This window comes from Neolamprologus brichardi, chromosome 17 (genome assembly GCF_056152115.1).
Source record: "Neolamprologus brichardi isolate AB-2024 chromosome 17, ASM5615211v1, whole genome shotgun sequence".
In the NCBI taxonomy this organism is placed as follows: Eukaryota; Metazoa; Chordata; class Actinopteri; order Cichliformes; family Cichlidae; genus Neolamprologus; species Neolamprologus brichardi.
The window spans coordinates 27,467,111-27,491,336 of record NC_142120.1 but is presented as its reverse complement, the minus strand read 5'-3'; the positions used below and the strand labels follow the sequence as shown (position 1 = coordinate 27,491,336).

Below are 24,226 nucleotides of genomic sequence, written 5' to 3'. Positions count from 1 at the left end.
CATGAAAGGAATAAAAATATGTATCTCATGCACAGTAATCAGTTAGTGAATGCAAAAACAGAACCTGCTTTTGTAACAATTTCATTTAAGAAGGTGTCGAATAAAAATGGACTGGCATATATAGGATTAGCTATTAGCAAGTAGTTTATCATAAACACTTTTTGGTTGTCACTGTTTATCATCATTGTTCATTGTGAGCCTATGCCCAGTCAGATCATGTGTGTAGACTGTGTTTGTTTTTCCTCTTTTAGATACCACAATCATATAAGAACACATCCATGACCAGTGTGCAAGCCTTGGCAAAAGATTATGCAATCAGCCCACAACAAACAACTCAAACATGTAAAATTATTTTCATTAAGGCTGTGAGGTTTTTTTTTCCTTTGCAGATCAAGGATAGGACATATATCACCTGTTGGGATCATGAGGAAAAATATGCCAATTAATAGTTTGTTGCATCTTCTCACAGTTTTATCGTGTATTCAATGGTTTAAGGCATGGACTTCAGGAAAAACAACATTCTCCATCAAGCTGGTTCCAAACATCTCAGAAGTGCTTTGCAGATTTGAGTTTTATCCTGGACCATTTTTCTTTTCTGTTTCTACCATCAGTTGTCATTCAGTATATCTGAATCTCCCGAAAAAAAAGTGTTTACCCTTTTTGCTCTGTGGAAAGATCCATTATCATCACCATCATCAAACCTACTTTCTCTGATGGACAGGAAAGTGTCCAAAATTTAAATGTATACCTGTGCATTTACTGTTCAGATAATGAGTGTCATCTCCTCACATCTGTAATGCGACCCAGTATCATAAATGATGTGGGACATTTTCTTGCTTTCTTCAGACAGTCGTCTCTATATGTGTCATTGGAAAAATACTGTATAAAAGTTGCAGCACCATCTCCTCTGCTAGTAAAGATTTGTGCTTCGTGACTGAACATCACTTTCATCCAGTCTATGCTTGTCTCTCTTCAGCCCACTGCAACCTTGTTTGTTTTTTTTTTGTACTAGTTGCCATTTGCTTTTCTGCTTATAAATGCCCCTTCATTCAGCCTATTTCTTACTGTTCCATCACAGGCACCAACTTCTGTTTCTACTTGTTTGTTTTACATTTGTTTTGTTGTGGATTTTCTATTTTCAAGACGTTAGGCCAGAAAACGACACTTTAAAGTTCATTTTTATGTTTTCATTTTATTATCTTCCCAGTTATTTTCCAGTTTAGTTAACTGAGAACTAACATCTTACAGACTGATATCGGTCTTGTTGGGCCCATGCTTTTTATCAATCAGATGCACCAGGTTGTTAGGGTCTGTTGCAAACCCAATTCTACAAAAAAAAGTAAATGTAAATGAAAACAGAATGCAATGATGTGCAAATCTCATAAACCCGTATTTTATTCACAATAGAACATAGAAAAAAATCAGATGTTTACACTTAGAAAATATACAATTTTAAGAAAAATTGTGTCTTTCAATTTGATGGCAGCAATGCATTACAGAAAAGTTGAGACAGCGTCTTTTTTATTACTGTGTAGCATTAACAACAGTCTGTAAATGTGCAGGAACTGAAGAAACCAGTTGTTGGATTTTGTGAGAGCAATGTTGTCCCATTTTTGCATGATATAGGATTCTAGCTGCTCAATAATCCTGGGTCTGATCATAAACTGGATGATCCCTATCATTTTTAGTCCAGAGGATATGGAGTCCATGCTTTCCAAAAATAATTTCAAATCTTGATTTTTCTGACCACAAAACAGTTTTCCATTTCAGTCAATTTGGGACGGATAAGATTGCAATGTTTCTGGATCATGTTCACATGTATTGGTTCTTCTTTGCATTATAGGGCTTTAGTCTGCACTCGTGGATGGCATGTGAACTGTGTTTACAGACAATGAGTTCTGTAAGTCTTCCTGAGCCCATGCAGTGATTTCCATGACAGACTCATGCCTGTTTTTACTGCAGTGCTGTCTGAGAGCCGGAATCTCACGGGCATCCAGTATGCTTTCTGGCCTTATCTATTGCTCATAGGGATTTCTCTAGATTCTTTGACTCTTATGACGACATTATGTACTGTATGTGATGAGACATTGAAAGTCTTCACAATTTTATATTGAGGAAAATGTTTTCTGATTATGTTCCACAATTTGAAGATGCAGTTTTTCTGCCCTAACTTGTACTAATAGCTGTTTCCTTTTTATATTGCTTACTTTTACAGCTCTTTGTTGACACCATCCCAACTTTTTGGAGGCATGTTGCTGCCATCAAGCTCAAAAAGACACACTATTTTTTATAGATTTTTTTAGATTATTTATTTTTTAAATCATTATATTCTGCTTATATTTACTTTTTTGGAATAGAGATTGTAGTTCTGCAGGCATTTGATTTTGAAACACCTGCAGAACTACATTTCTACAAGGGATTACTTTTCTCTGTACTTAATCTGAAACAAGATCTGTTTTTGTTTTTTTGCACACTATATTTACACAGCAATCTTTTATACAGGTATTGGAGGTGAAACCCTAACTCACGCATTTAACACTCACAATTTGTAACACTTTCCCACAGACAATAAAAGCGTAATATGGGCAAAGGTGTATATCACCAGAAAGTTATGGATACAGAAACCAAATTTCCTTTTGTGATATATAAATTAGAAACCTTAAGCAGTTGAGTTAATTAGAGAAGCCTTCTAACTGTTGTTCTTTGCATGTATAAAGGAAAGCTCAGATGACTGCCACCGCTGAAAACAGTTTGCATTCTGGCCTGCTGGGTCAAATTAAAATGCATCTGATTCATCACACACTAGAGCATCAGTAACTCACAACAGGAGTTAAAACCCATGATCTGCAGCAGAGTGGATTTACCACAGCGCAGTAAACAGCCATAATAAACTCTCTGCATAGTTACTCACTATATGAACTCCAAGGTACAGCTATAATACATCTCCATGAAGATGTCACATCTCTCACTGGAGATGTAGTATAATAGATGAAAATTGTCACGTGTAGTAGAGTAGCACCGCAGCACGTCACCAGTCTAAAGGCCAGATGGTCTCCATACCTGTGAACAGCATACACGAGTTCTGCCTTCAGTCTTATTTGTTGCAGAAATACAGCAATAGATTTGCTTGGTATAATTTTATGTTTGACTTGTTCCTTTTTGATAAACAACATATTCATTACTCCACCTGTGAGATCATTAAAAAATAAAATGTATATAAATAATTATAATCTGGAGAAAAAGTTCACAAAACAGGCTAAACTATAAAAACCACATAATCCAAAACTCAGGATTCAAATAGATCTTTCAGAATAACAGTCTCCTTTGCTTTAAATCATTAACCAGAGACAACCTGATTAAAACCAAATCACTGACTGACCAAACAGAGATTCTGCCCTCTGAAAAGAGAGCGCTAAGTGATGTCAAGGAGAAGAAATACAGAAATATCACATATTAAAGGAAATAAAAACTTGCTGTAAACAATCTTAAAAGAATGAATATTGCAACTCCCAAGTCAGTCTCCTTTCCATTCCATTTCCATGTTTGTCCATGTTTCTAGATCAATCCAAACCAGATGGTGTGGAGTGCAAGTGAACTCCAGTAACAGGGAGTCTGTGGGGGTACTGACCTACATATCATAATCTGGTAACACAAATGCAAGCACTTGTTTCACAAAATGAATGATATATATCATATAATTAGATATGCATGTTTCTGCTTCAGAAATATTAATTTAGCTGTGCATGAAACTTGGAAACCACTTACTTTTAATGCGTCATCACTGTATTTACAAGGAGATGACGCATGAGAACGTGCCGTATCAAGAGGGCAAAGAGTCTATCAGTATCCATGGTGATGGATGTTTCTTGCCTAGTGGCAAGCATGGATATTGATATACCTTTTGATTCCTAGCTAACTCTTTAGTGTGGAGTGGCCTTCACAGCTGTGTCTACATGTGGATTGACACTCTATAGTTAAGAGGGAAAGTCTTTTATTTGCCAGTTCCAGTCACGTTACACCTGCTCAGCAGACACCCTCTCCATCACAGGTTTAGCCTTCACACCTGCTCCTTATCAGCTAATCAGCTCCTGACCTGCTGCCTGCCTGCCCAGCTGCATGTGTCTGTCAGATCAAGCTGACAGGATGTATAATATTCACTCCAACTGTGTCCACATACATATGGGTGTATTTTTAAGCTTTGTTTTGTCCGTTGTATACATGCAAACAGACCTTTAGGTCAATTCCAACTGATTTTTAGAGAATTTCTTGCAAGTTGAAATTACTATATCTTTTCCTAATCACTGTTCTTGGACTTAGAAAAGTCAGTGAAGTAGGGAGAATTCATAAGGACTGGGTACAAACTCAGTACTATTTAGGGTATTGCAGTGATATGATATTCCTATTGGATTGCAAACTCAAAATATATCCCAACGCTGAAGAGCATCATATTCTGAAAACCAAATTCACTCTCTCAAATTCAGTCAAATTCATTTTTAATGATTAATTTCCTGACAAAGATGAATTATTCAGACTTAGAGAAAGTAAATAAATCAGAGTAAGTAAGAGAAATTGATTTTTTTTTTTTATATATTATTTTGGTGTGTGCACTGAAATATCTCACTTAAATTTAGTTATTTATGCTTAATAAACATGTTATGCGAGATACGTGTGAAACATTAATATGTAACCATAACCGATAATAGTCTATCATCACTATTTAATAAGCAGAAATAATTGTGACATTACTTTTGGAAGCAATGTCACAATTATTTCCTGATAGAATCAGCTACGATATGTCCTTCAACTCTTTATGACAAACAATCAAGCCTCTGCTTCCTGTTTACACTGGCACATACATGTACAGTGTACACAAATAGTCATTTTATGTTTATCACTTCCACTTACAAAGACAATGAAGAAAGCTAGTCTAGATTAGATCCTTAAAATTGTTTTATTGTATAAATCCCAGCTGTCTCACCTACCTGTGTAAGTAAATATATCATCGCAAATCTTTTAAGTGTCAAACTTGGCAAAGATGTCATTTTATGGTTTATGACTCGCCTCAGCCCCTATGTGTTTCCAATAACTGCCAGACTGCTGTTAAAGTAATTATATCACTTAGTCAGCAAATTAAAAGACAGAGCAGTCAGTCCAGTGGCATAATGGGATTAGCTAACAAATGACAAATGAGTGTGACACTTTTAAAATGTATGGTAGCATAACTGGAGGGAAAGATCTGTTTTCATTAGTTTTAGAAAAAAGCCATTTTCCTTTCCTTACCTCAACAAAGCATGTTAGATCAGACCACAAGTCCTCCCTTTATCTCAAACAGCGAGGACACATAAATTGATTTGCTGCTAAGACTGCACTTTGTGTTCCCCAAGTCTCTCTGCATTACACAATATATTGGATAATGCGATTTCTAAAATGTTGATCTGAGTTAGAAGGGCCAAAGAGAACAAAAAAAGAGGCCCATCGGCAGAAGCCAGGCTGATTGTTTGCAGTGAAAACATAAAAAAATCTCTTCTTACTGTGTTTTGTGTTATTTGATAGATCAATGCCACTGCACTTCAATTAAATGATCCATGGAATTACCTGTGTGTACTGCCGATACAGTACAAGCAATGCAGCAATCGTCAATTTTAATTACATTTATTATCAAATGTATCCATAATGCTAAACGGTTTCAAATTATGTGCTTTCACCAGACATCAGTTGATTTTATCCCTAATGAGCTCTGAGACCTCACTCGTTATTGAACTGAGCTCTTTATTTTGATGTCGGCTGTAAGCCTTAGACACCTGTAAAGTTTTAGACTGCATCTTCCACAGATATGATTATTTTTTTGTCCCAGGACAACAGTTTGCAAATGTGGCAAACACATACAAAAACACAGTGTTAAAATTAAGTGTTATAGTTATGTCATATCACAAAAAAGCACATGCAGACCAAAGCATGGTAAAGCAGGTACAGGGGAGTTTCTGCTTAGTGACTAAAAAACACTAAAAGCATTCCCACAGGGAACTCTGCTCTTGTAGAAGTTATGACATAATGTACGACAGACTAATAGAGCAGGAGTGGAAATTATGGCAGAGTTACTTATAGTATAGAGGTCATTTAAAAAAAAGTTTTCATTCTGGAGTTTAACTGTGAGTTTTGCTAAGAAGACATTGCGTGAATGAATTGCTTAATTATTGCCAACTGCAAGAGGACAAAAAAAAAAGCATTAAAAAGTTCAAAAACAACCCAAGTATAAATTTTAGCCCTGTTGTCTTTATTACCCAAACTGTCCTATAAACCAGAGAACCAGATATGCAGGCCAAGCAATGTATATAGTTTATGTACTCAGTGTGTGCATGTGCTCAAACAATGGAGATTAGTGGCGTTGCGCGTGCACGTGTCAGCGGGTACGTGCTTCATTGCATGTATGATCACATTAGAGGACCAGACCCTCCTTTCAGGTTTTAATTAGCAGGCCTCACAGCTGCTTACCGTTAGAAAGGCAGGAGAGAACATCCAGCGATAAGCAAATTAACACTGAGTGAAGCTCTGCTCAGGTCTGGGAGTTTGAGCCTGAGCAGACTCTGGCTGTTATTACAGCTGCAGGCGGAGAAACATACACAAACACAAGTGCTGTACACAGAGGTGGATAAATCATCAGATTTTGTACTTAGGTAAAAGTAGCCACACTGCACTTTGGAAATACTATGTGGACAAAGCAGTCATTTACATTTTTACTCAAGATAGAAAGCATCAAAATTCACTTAATGAAAAAAAAAATAAAGGCATATTTCAGACTAATTTATGTTATATTTGTAACTTGTATTCATTGATTCATTAATGTGTCAGTTTCTTTAAATTTGAAAGTGCAATAGATGCTACTTGTAGCCTACATTTAGTCCTTGTTTTATTTTTATTTATTTCTCAAACTTTCCATCGCATTATTAATATATATATATTAATAAACTATATGAGAAAAATGGACATAGACAATGTGACTTTACCCACTACTTTCTTAATTCCATTCTGGAGCCTGAAGATTAGAATTCTGGCAGCTCCCATCTTGATTATGATTAGATTAAAGTCTAGGTTTTGATCTTTGCTGTGTGCTGTCGGCTTTGTGCTCACACCCAACTACAAAGAGAAAGATCATATGCGTGTCCTCATTATGATAGGGATTTGTGTTGGTTTTTGGGCTGTAGCCTCAGATTGAGTGTGTAATATGTGTAATTACTTTTACTTTATTAATTTTTGTGAGTAACGACTCCAACAGTGATGAGAAAAGAGAGGGGAAAGGTGTCCAACAGGCACAAACATTTGACCACACAGCATGCACAAATTCTAATTTTCACGAGTTTGATGTCATTGCTATGCTGCTTAGTAATGCTGTCCACACTCTGTCCACTAGAGTCGTTAAAAAGGGAGACAAAAGCCATGGAGAATAAAAATGTTTCTGGTACCAGGCTTCAAATGTTCTTTTTGATGCCCTGAAGTTAGCCATTTTGACATGGGAGTCTATGGGTGCTTTTTGAGTCAGCCTTGACTGATAAACCTTGTAAAATACGATTACGTGCTGTAGTTGTAAATGTCAGTGAACAGCTATTATTCCATCACATAAACTTATGTCATTTTTTCCAAAACAATGTCCGTTTTTTGATTTATGGACATTTTTTTTTCTTCAATCAAGGCAACGCTGCAGCTTCATTACAACCACGTCAGCAACTTTAATTTTTAAATCACAAAGCAATCCAGGGTATGTCAAATATTCTGATCACCAGGCTCTATGATTTTCCTTTATCTCGCTTACCTTGGCACTATGATGTTTTCCACTGAGATCCAGAAAAAGTGCTGAGGAAATGATATTTCCTGAAAGGATTTAAAAGTACAGGTTACATATCTAAACAAAACAGGTAAATGAACAGAAAAAGACAAAAGATTTGAGTGTACAAGAAAATAAATAGAGAAATAGAAAGATGTGCACTCAAGAGACAAAAGAAAAGAAGAAATCCCAACAAAGAAACTCTCAGGAAACAACTTGGCAGAGAAAGGAACACTAGAAAACTAAAGGCATAGCAGTGACCATAACTATTCAACAACAATAGAAGAGTCATTCAATCATTGAATTATTTATATTTGTTTTCATGCTGTTGAAAGGGTTTTTTGTGCTTTAAAAAGTGTCTCTGATTTTCTTCTTTGTGATGTCCTCTTTTAAATTTTCCTTTGAACTACATGTCAGTTTTGTATAAGACTTACTTTTGCCTTCAATTAACCTTTTCCAATTCCTCCAGCCTATATTGTGCTTTATTTACTTTTTTTACACCAGTGAGAATGCCTGTATACTGTGGCTGGAAGAAAAGCGAATCATTTCTGTTTGTCTTTCCACCAGGGCTTCACTTACCCTGTATTTTTCTGAAAAGCCATTTTCTCTGTTTTTCTTTTCTGTTGCTGGTCTGTTACCTGGAAAGATTAATGATAGCACTAAGAAAAGCCAAGTTAACTTGTTTTATCCCTGACCTTTATACCAATCTGCATGGTGGAGAAATGCAGCAAGCAGCATTATACCTTCTACATTTGCAGGCTAAAGCAGGACCACAGCTGTTAATGCTATGACCTCTGTGGCTGCTGTGATGTAAAAGGAGGCGGTACACACCCTATAGTCATATATGTTGTTCTCTCAGCAAATGTCAGCAAATGTCATGTGGACTGACAGAAAAGATTCTCCTGGTGCTGCAGAGGATTCTCAAAAATAGTGCTCTTTGCTTCGTGACATCATCGAAATGTGTGCAGTGTTTCCCATTAAGAACATACCAAGCAGACAGTTAGACCCAAATGTTTCACAACACATTTATTACTTGATAGCCAGATTGCCAGGTTAAAGTACCAATCTTATCTTCTGCTTGTTCTTTTACAATAAAACGCAGAGAAAATGTTGGTAGAAATCCAACAAGTAAAAATAGACTTAGAGGGTATTTGCTGCTTATAGTCCTTCTCAGCAAGCAATAAACAATCGGGTTGTAATTTAAAAGTTTTCAGAATCTGCTTCTAAATGTTAAACATTTCTCATGGAGATTTATTGCCACGCTGTCCAGCAGAGTCAACAAGCATGAAGAACAAGCAAAAACAAACCACTGACAGTGTTTATGCCAACAGCTGGCTTTGCGCACACTTTTCCAAATCTGCACGTTGTTCATCGGTGTTACACAATTGTGACATTTCAGTGAATTTTTGTGGTCTTCCATCGAAAGTCTGATGTCTAGTTAGCAGACGGTTGGGGCATTTTTTACTGTCAGCAAGAGACCAGGTTTCAACATAGGGTGTGAATGGTGTGATGTGATTAATGTGAAGTTGCTGAATTATCCGGTAACAGAAATAATTTCAGGACTGACTGGTGGATTTAATTAAGAATAGTCTTTAGTAATAACTTTCTCATAGTGTGCTTAGTAAGTATTGCTTGAAACATGAGCATTTAAATGTGGAGGTTTGTTTTGATTCTGATGTTTTTAATCAGCTGCTGAGATTAGTCATCAGAATAAGTCCTTGAATCATTGGGAAAACATCTTACTGGAGGAAATAAGGGGTGAGTTTCAATGACAGGCTGCAAACTTTACTTGGTGATTGAATGGATGAGAAGCAGAGACACCGCTGCCCTTGCACTGCAGCATTTCCTTTGAAACTTCTGCTAAGATTTATCCTCAAAGGTCACTGTGCAGGGTTACAATTTCTACCACAGTGACAGTGGGTCTAAAATGAAAGGCTAAAGTTTTGCTCAACAGCTCATGCTGAGAGTATAAGTGTACTCCCACAGAGCATATGGATTGGACAGGCAGCCAGATTTCCCGTTACTCCTTCTTTAATAAATAAGGATATAAATAATGAATAAAAGAAATAAAAGAAAGAAAGGTGAGGGTACTTAAGAGAGGATATGAACTAAGGTGCAGAGTAAAGAATAAATAAATAAAATGAATTGTTAATATAATATGTAACCTGAACAGTGGACCAGCTTTATAGGCTACACAACAAATTCATGTAATAACAACCTAGTTTGAAACACATCATATATGCACAGTATGGTCATAGAAAAATGTAGACAGAGTTTGCAATTTTGATTGAGATCATGTTTCAAAGCCAGCCTCACAAGCTGATGATGACCAGTTATTACAGTAGTTCTAAAGTGACAAATGAAATGTGCTTCCCAAAATCGGACTTACATAGACAGATGCTCTCTAAAATCAGTGCAATCCTTAGTCAAGCTGGTGACAGCAATGGCTACATGTTCACAAACCAAATTGTGTCAAGCTTTTTCATTAACAAATTGTATCATTTTAATCACAGTTGTAAAAGTTAGTCAGACTGTATCGTGATGAAAACATTAACAAACAGTTGTTTGCTGTCTCAGCTCAGAGACTGTCCTCTATGCTATAGCTGCATTACATGTTCACTCCCTAACCATAAATTAGCAACAATCAATAGGCTTTATGTAAAATGGATATTACTTAACTATTAATACGATTTTAAAAAACAAACCCAGAGATGTTTTTCTACTAAGCATTTTAGAGTTTCACAGCTAAAAGTTTTCATTTTGCTAACTACAAGTTACCTTTTAAATGTAGTCGTGTCATTCTTATCAATCTTGATCCTCGCGACAGCAGAGTGTGTCTCACTATATTTAGATTCCTAAAATTCTACGAGGGACAAATGAGCTCTGTGTTAATTGTCATAATACATCCATCAGTTCATCTATTCATCTTCTTAACCATCTCTCCAATTCAGGGTGCCAGACATGCTGGAGCCTAGCCCAGCTATCATCCCAGGCAGGTCGCCTGTCCATCGTAGGCCACTAAACATAAATGGTTTTATAATGATTTAATTTTTATTCATTTATATTGACCATTTTTAAGAGAATGACATGTTTAATAGTCCTATATTAGTAATGTTCCCAAAGCAGCCTAAAAAACAGTTTCAAGAGCTGATTTCAACAGTTCAACAGCTAAAGCCATATTATGTTGTATTTATAATTAAATGGCTTAAAGAAGGAATCGTTCTTGGAACAACTAAAGAAATAAAATTTGTGCATGACTGGAATTCATAACGCCTCAAATCATTCATCAGAGTGACCAGAAAAAAATACTTGATTAATGAACTAATTTGTCTCGTGTTTGGACGTTTCCATCACTGTGCCCCAGTACTGGTATTGAATGAAATCAGAAAAATGTTAGCCAGTGGTACTGTAGCTCCAGCCCTAAGTGTGTTTGTCCAGATTCCTCATCCCTGGTCCTCACTTGTTCTCCAAACTCCTCTCTCACTCCCATACATTTTAGATGACGGAGAAATATTCACACAAGCACACCAGTGGATTTATCACTTTCTTGTGATTTACTCGAGCTGCAGAATTCCTGCATGTTGCGGCTGACGTACAGCAGTATATCAGACAGAAACGAGAATGTGTGTCTGTGCAGACACAACTATGTGTGCATTCTTTTCTTTCTGTGTTTGCAGAAACTTTCCACAGGAAGGAATCTTACTTTAAACAACATAAGTCTCATAACAACAGTTTGATCATGCTACCACTAATCCCACTTTGAAGCTCATTTGGAAGGATGCTCTTTAAGTATTAATTCAAATATTTTTAGAGATTCTGCCTCTATTAAAGAATCAAGGCACTTTATATTCTATTTTGGTGCTCTTACTAAGCAGCAAAGCAGGCAGACAGAATTACCCAAAAGCAAATATTTATGCATGTTTGCCGTCTCCTTGTCTGTATGAGTTAGATTCCCAGATTAAATTTGATCAGTTATTTACTGTGTAGTTGCTCATGCTCTCAGATATGTTCCCCTTAAATAGGCATCTTTATGCACTGGGTATGAACACAGATGCTGTAAACACTGTTCACTTCAATCAGGCACATCCAAACAAAAAGTTGGTCCAGTGTATGAAAAGTGGAGCTTGAGCTCTGAAGGTTATTTTTAGCTTCTTGTAAGTTTTGAAGTTTAAAATTTAAACTGTTTAGTAATGAAATGGAAGAAATTAAATTATTAACAGTGTATTAAACACCTCTATAAATTATGCTTTCATAACAAAATGATTTAATCCTGATGAATCTAATTCTTTCCTATGTGTGAAATGTTCTCTGGTAATTATTCGATAATAATGTTACCCTCTGATAATCATCTATAATCTGCAGACATTACGCAGTCAATGCTAGATATAGAAGAGACCACCTTTTCACTGCTGATTATAGATGATTACTGTCTGATTATGAAGGGACAGATGCGATGAGGTCATGGAAACGTTCTTTTAGACATCACAACAGAAAGAGTCAACTGGCATCAACGTGTGTTGATCACTACATGAAATAAAATGTTATCAGTCAAGTTTATTTAAACATTAATTTAATCATTGCTCTTCATTAAAATTTTCCTTTGATTCAGTAAAATAGCATAAATGAACTTACATTTATATGATGATTTTCTAAGTACTTCTTCCTCCACATAGTAGCAGAGGGGATCACCTGATTGTTGGGTTTTTCTTATATATTTGAGTTTTTACCTTAAATCATTAAATGCCTTTTGAGAACTGTTGTGAATTGTGAACTGTATCTATAAATCTGAAATAATATTAAATTGCATTAATTGAAATTATGTCATTTTAATAATCAATCGATCCTCATGTCCTTGGTGATCCACTTGCTAATATGGCACCATATGTTTGATGGTTGATGCATCATAAGAAGTGTAACTGTGTAACAAAGAAGTGTGTGTTTGAGCTTATCCTCCAACATGTCCCACACAAACATACTGTTCATGCCACATTTATTTACTTCACATCTTGTTACCTGTAGTTACAGGAGAATGTTAATCAGCTAGTAGGTACAGAGGACAGCTTTTATTTTGACTGCCACCTTCTCTCAGCTTTACATTTTAAAAGAGCATCTGCAAGCCAGTACAACTCCACAACACTTTCCACAGGTGACATCACCAAAGCTCACAAAAAACAAAAATGTGAATACAATCACAGATTTTTATCATTAAGCACATTTGGGAGTAGCCATATACAGAAATAGGACAAAGACACGTGTTCTTTTACATATAATATGTAGTTTTTTATCATCACATTATACATTTAGATAAGACATTGTAGAATGTGTGTCCACCAAAAATTTGGTCAGTTAAAATGAACACATGATCAAATACTGTGCATCATTAAACACTGAAACCAAACAGCGCAACTTCTAAATGCTTTAAAAAAATATCCTACTTCATTTAACATAACTGCGTCATGACTCTATGACAATTACTACTTCTACTAATATTAAAACATGCCTAAAATTCCCACGAGAACTAGTCAGTCGGTGTTTTCACAGTGCAGAGATCATGTCAGGATGTTTAAACAGCAGAGGCAGTTGTTACCATGATAAAGTGTTGAGATATACACCGGGTTTTACTCACGTGAATAAACAGACATCAGTGTCAACCATGGGCTGTTGTACAAACATATGGTGTTAAATAGTGAGTTGGAACTTCAAATGGCTATATAAAGCTTTTTTTCCATTACCACTACATTGTGAGGCCATAAGTCAACATGATGGAAAATAACCAATCTGTGACCATGTTGTGACACCTGAAACTAACTGCAAAGCCAATCAATACAGTATACGTGCTACTTTATTGTTGTTCCAGCTGTACCAGGGTCAATTATTACTTTACATTTATGACTGTATAAAATTGTACAACATTTAAACTTGGAGACTCTACTCCTATACACAAGGGAATTGGGGCATTATTTTAAAAAGTGCATGATGTATTAATTTAAATATTCAGGTCTGTACATAGCTAAACTAGTAATCTGTGCCGTTCCATTGAGAAAATGTTCCAGTGGCACCAGTTTTCGTGTCTGTTGGCTGGAGGTAGCTTTCAATAGTTTTCTGTTCTAAGTATCAAGATAACCTGGTCACAGCTTGGAGATCAGATTGTGTTTTGCAAAGAATCCAGAATGAAAACGTCACGATGCAATGATGTATTTACATTTAGAAACATTCAGTCAGTCTGTAGAACATTTCACCTAAATATTTACAAGAGTGACCACATAAGCCCAGAAATAAAGAGCAAGTATCAAAAACAGAAGAAAAAAAAACTACCTCACATGAACCTTCATCAGACATCTTCAAAACCATTCTTCCTTCCTTATCTAGAAACCCTGGACACCCCAGCAAACCTATCATCCCCAGCGTGAGCCCTAACTGACTGTCGATCTTTGGCGCCTCCTTCGAGCTTTTCCTTCTTTCGTCCTGACTAAGCACCACCAGCTAACACCTGACTGCTGTCAGCCATGTCACAGCTTCTCTTCTCTTTCTTCTCCTGAGCAGCGTTGCTCTGTTGTTGGCACAGATCCTGGATCAGTTTGGATTTGAGAAAGCGCCTATAGGAGTCTTTCTCCATTAGTGTGTAGATCATCTTCTGGGCATCATCAAAACAAGAAGGGCAGGCGTTCTCGACGTTCTGTCTTGTTTTTTCTCTGGTCGCTGCATCTAAGTTCACCTAAAAGGTCACAGAACGAAAGAAAAGTGAAACGTACTGATCTAATGTATCCACTTATCAAGAGCCTAAACTTTTAAGCTGCCACAGAGAAACAGCAACTGTTTTTGGTAATAGAGATCATTGCTGATGCGAGGCAGGAGAAACACATGGGCTTATCAACAAAATGAAGACATGTGAAAAAAGTAGAAAGATATCTTAAAGTAAAGGTGGACTATTTTTTTACTTGAAGGTAAATGTTCAGGTATAGTATTGGGGTGTGGTGAGTCATATTTTACCTGCCCAGCAAGTAATCTTTTTATGTTGAAGGATTTTACTCTTATTAATCAAATTGATTTTGCTTGTCATTTTATTTCAGTAGTGTTGTGATTACCTCATTAAGAGCATCTGCACCAATATATTTCTGGTAGATCTGCTTGGCTCTGGTTGATAGCTTGGCAGGTGCAGTCTTTGTGTAGTCCTCACAAGCCATCCAGAAGTCCATGTTTTCCTCACTGAACTCCGACTTTAGGAAGCTGGTGAAGACTGTGCGACCCACTAAACACAGAAAGAAAAATGTGTCTCTTTTGATCCAACTGTACTCAACAGCCACATAGACTAAATAACTTTAGTTAATATATATTCGTTATTAATAAACTATTAATTAATAACATTACAATTAATAATGTTGTTTACTAGTTGGTAAATTTTTTGTAAACCAGCTGGAACTTTCCAGTAACCATCAAGATCATGTTCACAGATGACCTTTGTAACACTTGTACAAAGCACATGTAAGTAGGCTAGTGACATGGCGATTGTGTAGTTCAGTGTGAACCTTGTGTCCTGTTTCTCTAACTGGTTAATTTCGTTTATTTATGTTTATTTCTTCTTTCCTTGTTTTTTTTTCTTAGGTTTAGATACAATTTTGGTCAGGATTTTGGCACAGCGCGATTTAATTATATAAACATACATTTTAACACTACAAATGATTAGTAAAGACTGTTCTTTTATTGTGAAATAAGTCTTTACCAAAGTTTTATTAAGTCTCGGTTTAAACATTGTCGTCATTGTAAAGCATTGCCAAAAAGATAAAGCAGTGTGTTATTGAATTCAAAAAAATTGAAGCCTCACCAGAGTGTAATAAATGCTCTAATATAATGGTGTGGCAGTCTTTGCACTCATCAAAGCCAGTCTAAATTTTCTAATTTGGCTGGCTGCCTGATGAATAATGCAGCAGAATTAGCTAGAGCAGTCCAATTTCAGGTAGCAGAACCTGCCCAGACTTAGTCAAAAATTATGCCACCTCCACAATAGGAGTTTTAATCAGCTCCCAACTGCACATTAGTTGCCAGAAAAAAATGAATCATGAATACATAAGTTCTGAGTGCTGGGTAAGAATTTTACCAGCCTTATTTTTTGGCAGCGTGTCCAAGTGCTGGACTCTAGTTTTACATTGCTTTGTAGCATGACACGAACACGCCACTGATTTACTTTATATTAAAAAGCTACATCTTGTCTCACATGTCTAACATGACTACAAGAAGAGTTTGAGGAGACCTTTGAGGTCTTAATATGTTAAACAAATGAAGGAGCAGTAGCAGCTGACAGATGTAATAGGGACAGCAGAAGGAAGCCATAACTATGTTGGAGGTCATGGAAAGACGCAGGTCAGAACTCCGCTGGTTCCCGCAAGGCCGTTGCTCCCCATGCACACGCAGACAATATGATTCTCAGAGGTCTTATACATCCACACGCACACACAGACACACGCAGAGACAAACACACACGTGCACATGCTGCACTGGTCAGCACGCCCTGAGAGGCCCTCTAGTAGTGCCTCGTGACACGTAGCAAAAGCTAGAGCATGAGAATCTGCTGGAAAATGCTTGAGTGTGTGTGTGTGTGCTCCATTTGCGTGTTTGTGTGTCCCAGCCAAGTCCCCTTAACTTTCTTTTAACAGCAGTAATGAGCACAGTGATGATATTTAATTAGCCAAACCCAACCATCTGCTACGCTGCGCTTATTTCGACTCTGCAGCTTTATTTTCAGCATCACTTTTGGGATTAGCAAAGCCTTACTGTCAACCCTTAGAGTGATATGCTAAAGCCAGTATTTCCCATGATTACAGCTGTATTGTACTACATGAAAATGATTAAACATATAAAGTCACAGGCACATTTTGTTGAGAACAAATGAGTGAAGCTTCTGTCGGACAGCTGATGGCATTATTATTATTGGGATGACAAAGTCAGAAGTTCTTCCAGCTAGCTTTGGATTAAAAGCCTCATCTGACTTGTTCTGATTCAGATCCAGTCTTTTATGTGTGAAACTAATGTAACACTTACCTTCACTGTTCAGCACATGGCTGAAAGACTCCTTCCATTTCTCCACCTCAGCTGTAGTAGGCACCCTAAAACACAAACGATCAATGCCATTTTAAGTAAGGTTGCACAGAAAAACATTTTTACATAAAGTACATATGGACATTTTCACCTCGTCTCTAATCTAGTCTTTTTGTAGTACTTTCTCCAAAAAGGTGAAGTAGCCACCAAACATCTCTTAACAACATAGCAAAACAAAGATATCTGTATCAGATATCTTTTGCTGTAAATAGAACGACACATTCAAATCCCAGTCGCAACAATTCACTTATCAAAATGACAGCAAATCAAATCATGCCAACGCACGTCATCTGACATCAGCAAGCCTGGACTATAGTAAAATGATCATTTTCAGTTATAAAAGACTAATATAGTCAGCATTTAGAATCATAATTTGCATTATACACAACGTTATATAAGCGCCACATCGAGTCTTTGTGTTGTGCATAGTGATTGATATTGCTGCTGTGCAATTATAGCAGGAAAACTGAATATTGATCATCCATAGCTGTCTCGGGATGCTGCTAAAAAGCAAAGGTCAATGCGAGCAGGGTCAATGCAAACGTTCTCATAAAGAACAATAACAGGCTTCCCATGGGAAGACGTGCTCTGGAAGTGTAGAGAAATCTGATAGATTGTGCTCTTCAGTAACATAATTCGATTTCAGAATTTATGCAGAATTTATCAACTATAAAAGCTTAATGACTGTTAGCCACACAAGTCATCGCATCTATGTCCAATTACAGGAGGCACTGGCTATGCCACTGGTCCAATATATTAAAAAAAAGTACAAAATCATTTATTTTCCATGAAATGAAATGGTTCTTCAGCCTATTGCGTCAAAGTGAGCTCATCTTCTACGTGGAAAGAGCCATCCATCTATTTTCTAATCACCTCCCTATCTCTTTCCCAAAAAGCCTCAGATAACAGAGTTTCAGTGATTCATTTAGAGGCACATCAATATTAAGGGTCTGCAACTTGAATTGAAGCACGAGCCGGGATTTTCTTATCTGTACCGTGTTAGGCGCTAGTCGCTGAGTTTAAAGTCGAAAATAAACTTAATGTAGCTCTGCATCAGTCTGAAGGAGACTGATCTCAAACAGACACTGCCATCACATTTTTAAGCAGTTTCAACTCCTTCAGATTAGAAACGCAATATACTTTTTAAGGCAGCATGTGTGGCAGGCTTGGTTTTAGTTTTCATCATAAAAATTCTCTCTTTCGAAGGAGGCTCGATGTGCGACTTAGCGCATAGAACACATCTTTTAAACAGCAAATTCAGCTGAGAGAGGCTTGTTCCTCTAACCTTTTTGCAGCAGCCGCGGTTGATTTTTCTTTCATCTGCTTCTGATCTGCTGCTTGAGGTTCTGGCTTCTGGAGTAAGAAGCTTATTTTGTGCTTGATGTCTTTAGCACTGTGGAGAGGCAGAACGAGAGGACCGTGAGCAAAATGCATTTCAGAAAATGTCAGTGTGTTTCCATTAGTGATATCTGCGCAGAGACTTCCTTTATCTATGTAAACAAGTGGTTAACAGCTTGTCAGCTAGTTCCTCTTTTTCCATATTTAAATTGAGATTTTGAGTTGCTGCTGTAAAATAACAGCTCTTTCATTTTTTACATGTACACACATCATATTCAAAAACAATGTTTTTTCTCTTTCTGTCTTTCTTTTTTTCTGAATTAATGTTTTTATCCACCTGTTGTTCAAGGAATATTGCACTTACCTTTTCAAGCATGTCGCAGGCAGTGTTGCAAGTCCTTTGCACATGATGGAAGGTTAAAAATCTAAAAATCCAAAGTCAGTTCTGTTGTTTTAAATGACAACAGAGAGGCAACCACACGGTTGTGAGCAGTGGTGTTTTTGCAAGAGTCCTTCAGAATCACACAGCAAGCTGTGGTTGTCTCCACCCCCAGCAGTGGTTTTATACCTCGAAAATGGACTGACAATCCCACCAGACGGGCGAGGGGTGGGGTGGGGGAGTGTAAGACAGTTAGAAAGGGACAACGGAGAGGGAGGAACAGAGGGAGAGAAAATAGGGGAACATTTACAACAGATGGGATTGTATGTAACCACAGTAAAAGGTGTTTTCTACTGAGGGATTTAAGGCATTAGAGAAACTGGTGAAGTCATACATCACGTGGAAGAAAATCCAGACCTGGAAATTGTTGTTTTCAATGCATTCTGTGAGGTCATTGTTGGAACATGTGACCTTTGTTGCTGGACCTACTGTCAACTCAGCTTACAGCAGCCAGTGTTTATATTCAAGCACTAACAACCATTTTTATACTACTGTACCTAAAGAGAATTATGTGCTACATAGCATCATTAATAATGTGATGCGTGCAATAAACACATTTCAGTAAATTAGATGATTTCAGGATTCAATTATAATCTCATCAAATCAATAATTGCCTTGAATGTTTTGCAGTAGATCAGTCCAACAGGACACTTGTATCAAAAAGGGTGTAAGCCACAACCTCCTACCAGACACAAATGTTATAACATTTATAATATACAGTAATAAGCATCCTGAATGACAGTTTATTATGTGTTACAGAAAACAGTAATGGTTTCATTCCAACAATTTGGCCATTAGAGATTTATTTACAGTAGATCTCTTAAAAGCATCAATATGGGACTTAATCCGATGCGTTGTTAATAGGCACTCTCTGAGGCTAGCTCCAATGAACACTGCAGCCATTGTGACTGTTTGTCTCCTTTTTGTTGGTTTACTGCTAATCAGAGTCTTTTCTCTCTACTTAGCTAAGCAACTCGTGTCACGACATGATGACTACCTTGGAGCTGTTGTTTTGAAGAGTTTACAGCCTGAAAATGAATCAATCTGAAATGTAATTATGCAGTTTTCCCAGTCCTCCATAAATGAATAACTGTCTCTCTGTGTAATTCTAATTGTCCTCATCGGGTTTCTCATTTCAGGATTTGGTTTATAATTGAAAATACAAAACAATACTCAGAGTTTCACTTTCTGGGTTCTCAGTGGTGGTTTGACTGTGCCATTAGCTCTGTGGAAGTCTACAGTCGGGGATCATATAGCACATATCCACATGGACACGTAGTCAGAACAACAGGAAATGCTGCCAGTGCTTAGCTAGTTACAGGTAAAAATAGAGATAAGTTACCGTGACAAAGAAGTGAAAGCAACCTATAGGAAAGGATGCTGTTCTGTGGTGGACCTCTGATTACTGTACCATTCATCATGCATTCATTCTGTAATATAGTGCCTTCTTTTCACTTCAGTTGGGTTTTTTCTCTCTTAAAGTATGTTTAGCTTTCACATCTAAGTTCTTTCATTATAGTAGGTGTGGCCATGTCCTGCTGACAAAAGCCAGCCCTGAACTATTGTTAGCAAGGCTCAGATCAGCTATTATATTCCTCATGTTCATTTTATACTGTAGTTTTTTATCACAGTGGATACATTGCAAAACATTTTCCTCAAGATGTGTGAGTGTATTAACTGTTTTAGCACTATGGCAAGAAAAACATCTGAGATCACCGAGAAGGGAAGACCACCTCCCACAATGACAAGAGCAAGAGTTTGATATGAGCAGGCGAGTTCAATATGAAACTCGGCATGTCTCTCCAGAGACAGTACATGTGAGAAAAAAACATTGTTTTGATAATTACACAACCCTGATTTCATTCGTCAAATTACTTGCGCAAGTTTAGAGTCAACATTCTCTGTCTTTTAAACTTCTTCAGAGTTTTTCATTTTCTGAGTCTCTGAGCTCAGTCAAACTCATAGAATACATATGGTTTAATAAAGCACTGTAGAAAGCAGCAGGTTAACCTTGTGAATTGTGAAGTCATTATAATAAACCTAATCCTAAAACATTCTATGAAGGACAGGTAGAGAGCAAGTCAGAGAGCAAATTCAAAAGGAGACACAGGAATGCTTTTAGTTTAGGTTTTGCATGCAGGTCTTTTACTTATAATTTTTCATCTGGTAAAGATGCTTTAGTTTAGCTGTTGATTTCTTTCACTGCTGTCAGTTAATGGTAAATATTTTACCACCATAAAAGTGTATAAACTTTCTTTAACCAGAAAGGGCATGTTTTTATCTGGTCTGTTTGTTTTGTTTAATCACCCGTTATTAGGTGTGTGTCGGGGTAAGTAGCTTTTAAAAGGTGACCACACACCACTATGCTTATGCAATCTCCAACCTTATCAGAAGTGGGACTCTAATTATCTAAGACAGAAGGCATTGTGGCATTTAATGTGCTTTTGCACATTAAATGCCACAGAAAGGGGTGTTTACAGGTTCTATAAAAAGTATCACTGTGCAGAATATGAACCATATCAAACACATTTTGTTTTGTTTACATTTTGCCTTCCTCACTACTTTTCTCACTACCTTAGAAGATCATTTTATAGCACTGAGAACTTCAGTTTTTCCTCTTACTGTAGATCAGAACTGTCAGTAATCTTGACAGTTCAGACTGATCAAGTATAAAAACAACAACCAACTTAGTCAAACTCCAAGAAACAGCAGTGCAGCACTAAACCGGCTGACCCTATTGAACTCAACCCACTCCACTTCTCATTGTCATCCATATTGTCATACTGTCAATATGGGACAAAATGTGCCGCTACAAATTTCAGCAAATTACACACAGACCTTGATTTAATGTGTGACGCAACTGAGACTCAGGTAAGGTACTGTCTCATAGCTGACCCTGTTTCTATTGTTTCCAAAAAATCTGAGCATTTTAGTCTACTCTTCAGTCTCTGGATGGTCATTACCATATAAGGTGCCCAGGGATTGCTAAGCTTGTAAATTAGTAAATGTTTTCTTTATCAAATAAAACTAAACCCAGTAAATTCAAACCAGTGGAAGGTTGGAATCTTATGAAACGCTGCCGTGAATTGTTTAGATGGAAATCAAAGTCCCCCACACAACTTGATTTGTGGCTCTGACTTTACGTCTCCAAGCATCTCCTTTAGAACTTTTTATGACTTCAAGCAATAATCAATCATCCATGTATCTATCCTTGAATACAGAAGCCGGTAAACCAGCCCAAAGTGATTTTTTGAGGATGCAGCCAAGCGGCTGTTGTTATGGTAATTCTTTTTTTTTGAGTTTCTGACGGCATTCTTAATTTAAAGGTAAGGACTCACAAATGGTGGAGGATATTAATGCAGATAGGCATGTTTTAACGAATAAGTCACAAACTAAAATGGAATACTGAACAAAAGAGGCTGCTTTGTGTGTAATTATTGTAATTATTTTTGAATAATAAGCCTGCAGAACAGCAATCAGATTGCAAAGAATAAACCTGAAATCGGAAATTTATCCACCCCAGTGTTCCGTGTTTTCCCTCTGTCCAGTTGCAATTGCATCCAGCCCACACACTCTAAGCTTGTTTTCTAATAGTATATAAGACTATGTTTCTTCATCAGCAGCGGCACTTTTAAAATAAGCAGAAGAAACATCTTTAAATGTGTGTATTGAAAAACTTAACCCCGTAAAACCTGGACCATGAAATAGATGCCTGAAAATCCTAATCTTAACCTAAACCCCTCACAATTAAATAAATATATACATATACATATAAGATCTCATTTGTTGTCATGTGTAATCACACTGATGATGTAGAGAACTCATAAAAGCTCATGTATCAAATGTAATATACTTGGCGTTACAGCGGTGAGCAACCCAATGAGAACTCAGTACCGGTAATGATATACACTGATTAGGTATAATATTAATATTATGACTACTGACAGGTAAAGTGAATTCCCTGATTATCTCTTCATCACGGCACCTGCTAGTGGGTGGGATATATTAGGGAGCAAGTGAACATTTTGTCCTGAAAGTTGACGTGCATGGGCAAGCATAAGGATTGAGTTTGACAAACTGTGATGGCTAGACCCCACAAGACTTGTGGGGTGTTCTTGGTCTGCAGTTTTCAGCATCTAAAAGCAGTCCAAGGAAGGAACAGTGGTGAACCAGAGACAAGGTCAAGAGCGATCAAGGCTCACCGATGCACATGGGGAGCGAAAGCTGGTCGGTGTGGTCCCATCCATCAGACGAGCTACTGTAATTCACTTAGCTGAAAAGGTTCATGCTGGTTTTTATTAGACAGAAAGGTGTCAGAATACACAGTGCATCACAGTTTGTTGTGTATAGGGCTGCATTAGTTGCAGCCTGTAGGTTTCTTATCTGGGGAACTTTCAGGTCAGTACTGCAGGCGCATTGTTTTCACTTCCCTGTTTGCACCTGGTGCAGTTTTATGTCAGGAGAATAAATTATCTGCCGGTAGGTAGGCTGTGACTTTAAAATCTCTGTTTCTTTCCTTTCTTTTGTTGTTTCTCTTAAATATTGAAATAGTGAGTATGTTTAACATAGAATAGAAGGGAGATGATTAGGCACCTCAGATGAATATGTGTAAGCTTGATGTATCAGTCTTTGTGAGCACTTTTTAAAGTGTTGGCTCTCAAACTGAGCAAGCTGAGCAGGTTGTTTTGACCATCTCATTAATCTCGACCCAAAGGGACAGACTAATTCATCATCTGTCTTGCTCACAGGTAATATATAAACAAGATTAACTGATAAGCAAGCTAAGGTTTGTTGAAAGTCTGGAGGATAACCTTCTGATAAATGCATCCTTGAAAATGAGGATCGTTTCCTTCTTTCCTTCTCTTTGTCCCAGCGACTTTTTTCGCATGACCTCATAGCCAAAGCTGCAGCCATGCATTATTTTTCCCTTTGATCTGATACCTTGCAGCAGCTTTAATTCTTGTCTCCAAAAGTTCTAAGAGCGTACCTTTCAGACTTGCAGCCAACATGTGGAGGCATTTAAACAACGGAGGGCTGCCAGCAGTTCCCTTTTAAGGTAGAATGATTTCCAAACAGTGGAAGCAGTCCTTTTAAAATTGGACGCACTCAGGGAGATTGTTAGTGTTGTTTGTGCTTTTGGTGGATGGTATTTTCCCAGTGCCCCAATCATCTTCTGATTGCTTTTGCTTTTTTTCCTTTTTTTTTTTTTTTTACAAGTTTTGCAGTGCATTTTCAAGGAAAATAACTACTTCAAATATCCAGCCTAAAACCACTGATTTCTACAACTTATCTACAGAAAACTTTGAGGAACATGACACTTCTTCATTTGCACGTTGTATTTGTGAATGTGTCTGAATAGAATAGGCCTTTCATATGCATCTGCGGACACTGCAAGGCTTAAAATAGAGATTTGCACCCAGGCATTAAAATGATGTTCTGTCAAGAGAAAGCCAATTTGCAGACTACATGCTCATATGTGAATGAAGCGCTTTTAGCCATTCTATGTCAGCTGCAGGCTAGAAAATGTGCTTATAATT

General features: G+C 37.2%; 1 protein-coding gene across 1 annotated transcript; it reads right to left on the bottom strand.

Annotated features, from left to right (window-relative positions):
* Positions 1 to 12,777: 12,777 nt before the first annotated feature.
* Positions 12,778 to 18,796, bottom strand: rgs4 (regulator of G protein signaling 4). The gene is made up of 5 exons (XM_006797821.3): positions 18,615 to 18,796; positions 18,198 to 18,305; positions 16,856 to 16,920; positions 14,905 to 15,068; positions 12,778 to 14,534 (listed from the first exon to the last, which is right to left on the bottom strand). The coding sequence occupies exons 1-5, from the start codon at positions 18,656 to 18,658 to the stop codon at positions 14,289 to 14,291; spliced, it is 627 nt and encodes a 208-aa protein (XP_006797884.2). The 5' UTR covers positions 18,659 to 18,796; the 3' UTR covers positions 12,778 to 14,288.
* Positions 18,797 to 24,226: the final 5,430 nt, after the last annotated feature.

Excerpts from the sequence above, each read along its gene's own strand:
- rgs4 (XM_006797821.3), bottom strand. The coding sequence starts at position 18,658 with ATGTGCAAAGGACTTGCAACACTGCCTGCGACATGCTTGAAAAG. Across the intron at positions 16,921-18,197 it reads ACCGCGGCTGCTGCAAAAAG|GGTGCCTACTACAGCTGAGG; the intron begins GTTAGAGGAACA and ends TTTGTGTTTTAG. Across the intron at positions 15,069-16,855 it reads CCATGTGCTGAACAGTGAAG|TGGGTCGCACAGTCTTCACC; the intron begins GTAAGTGTTACA and ends TTCTGTGTTTAG.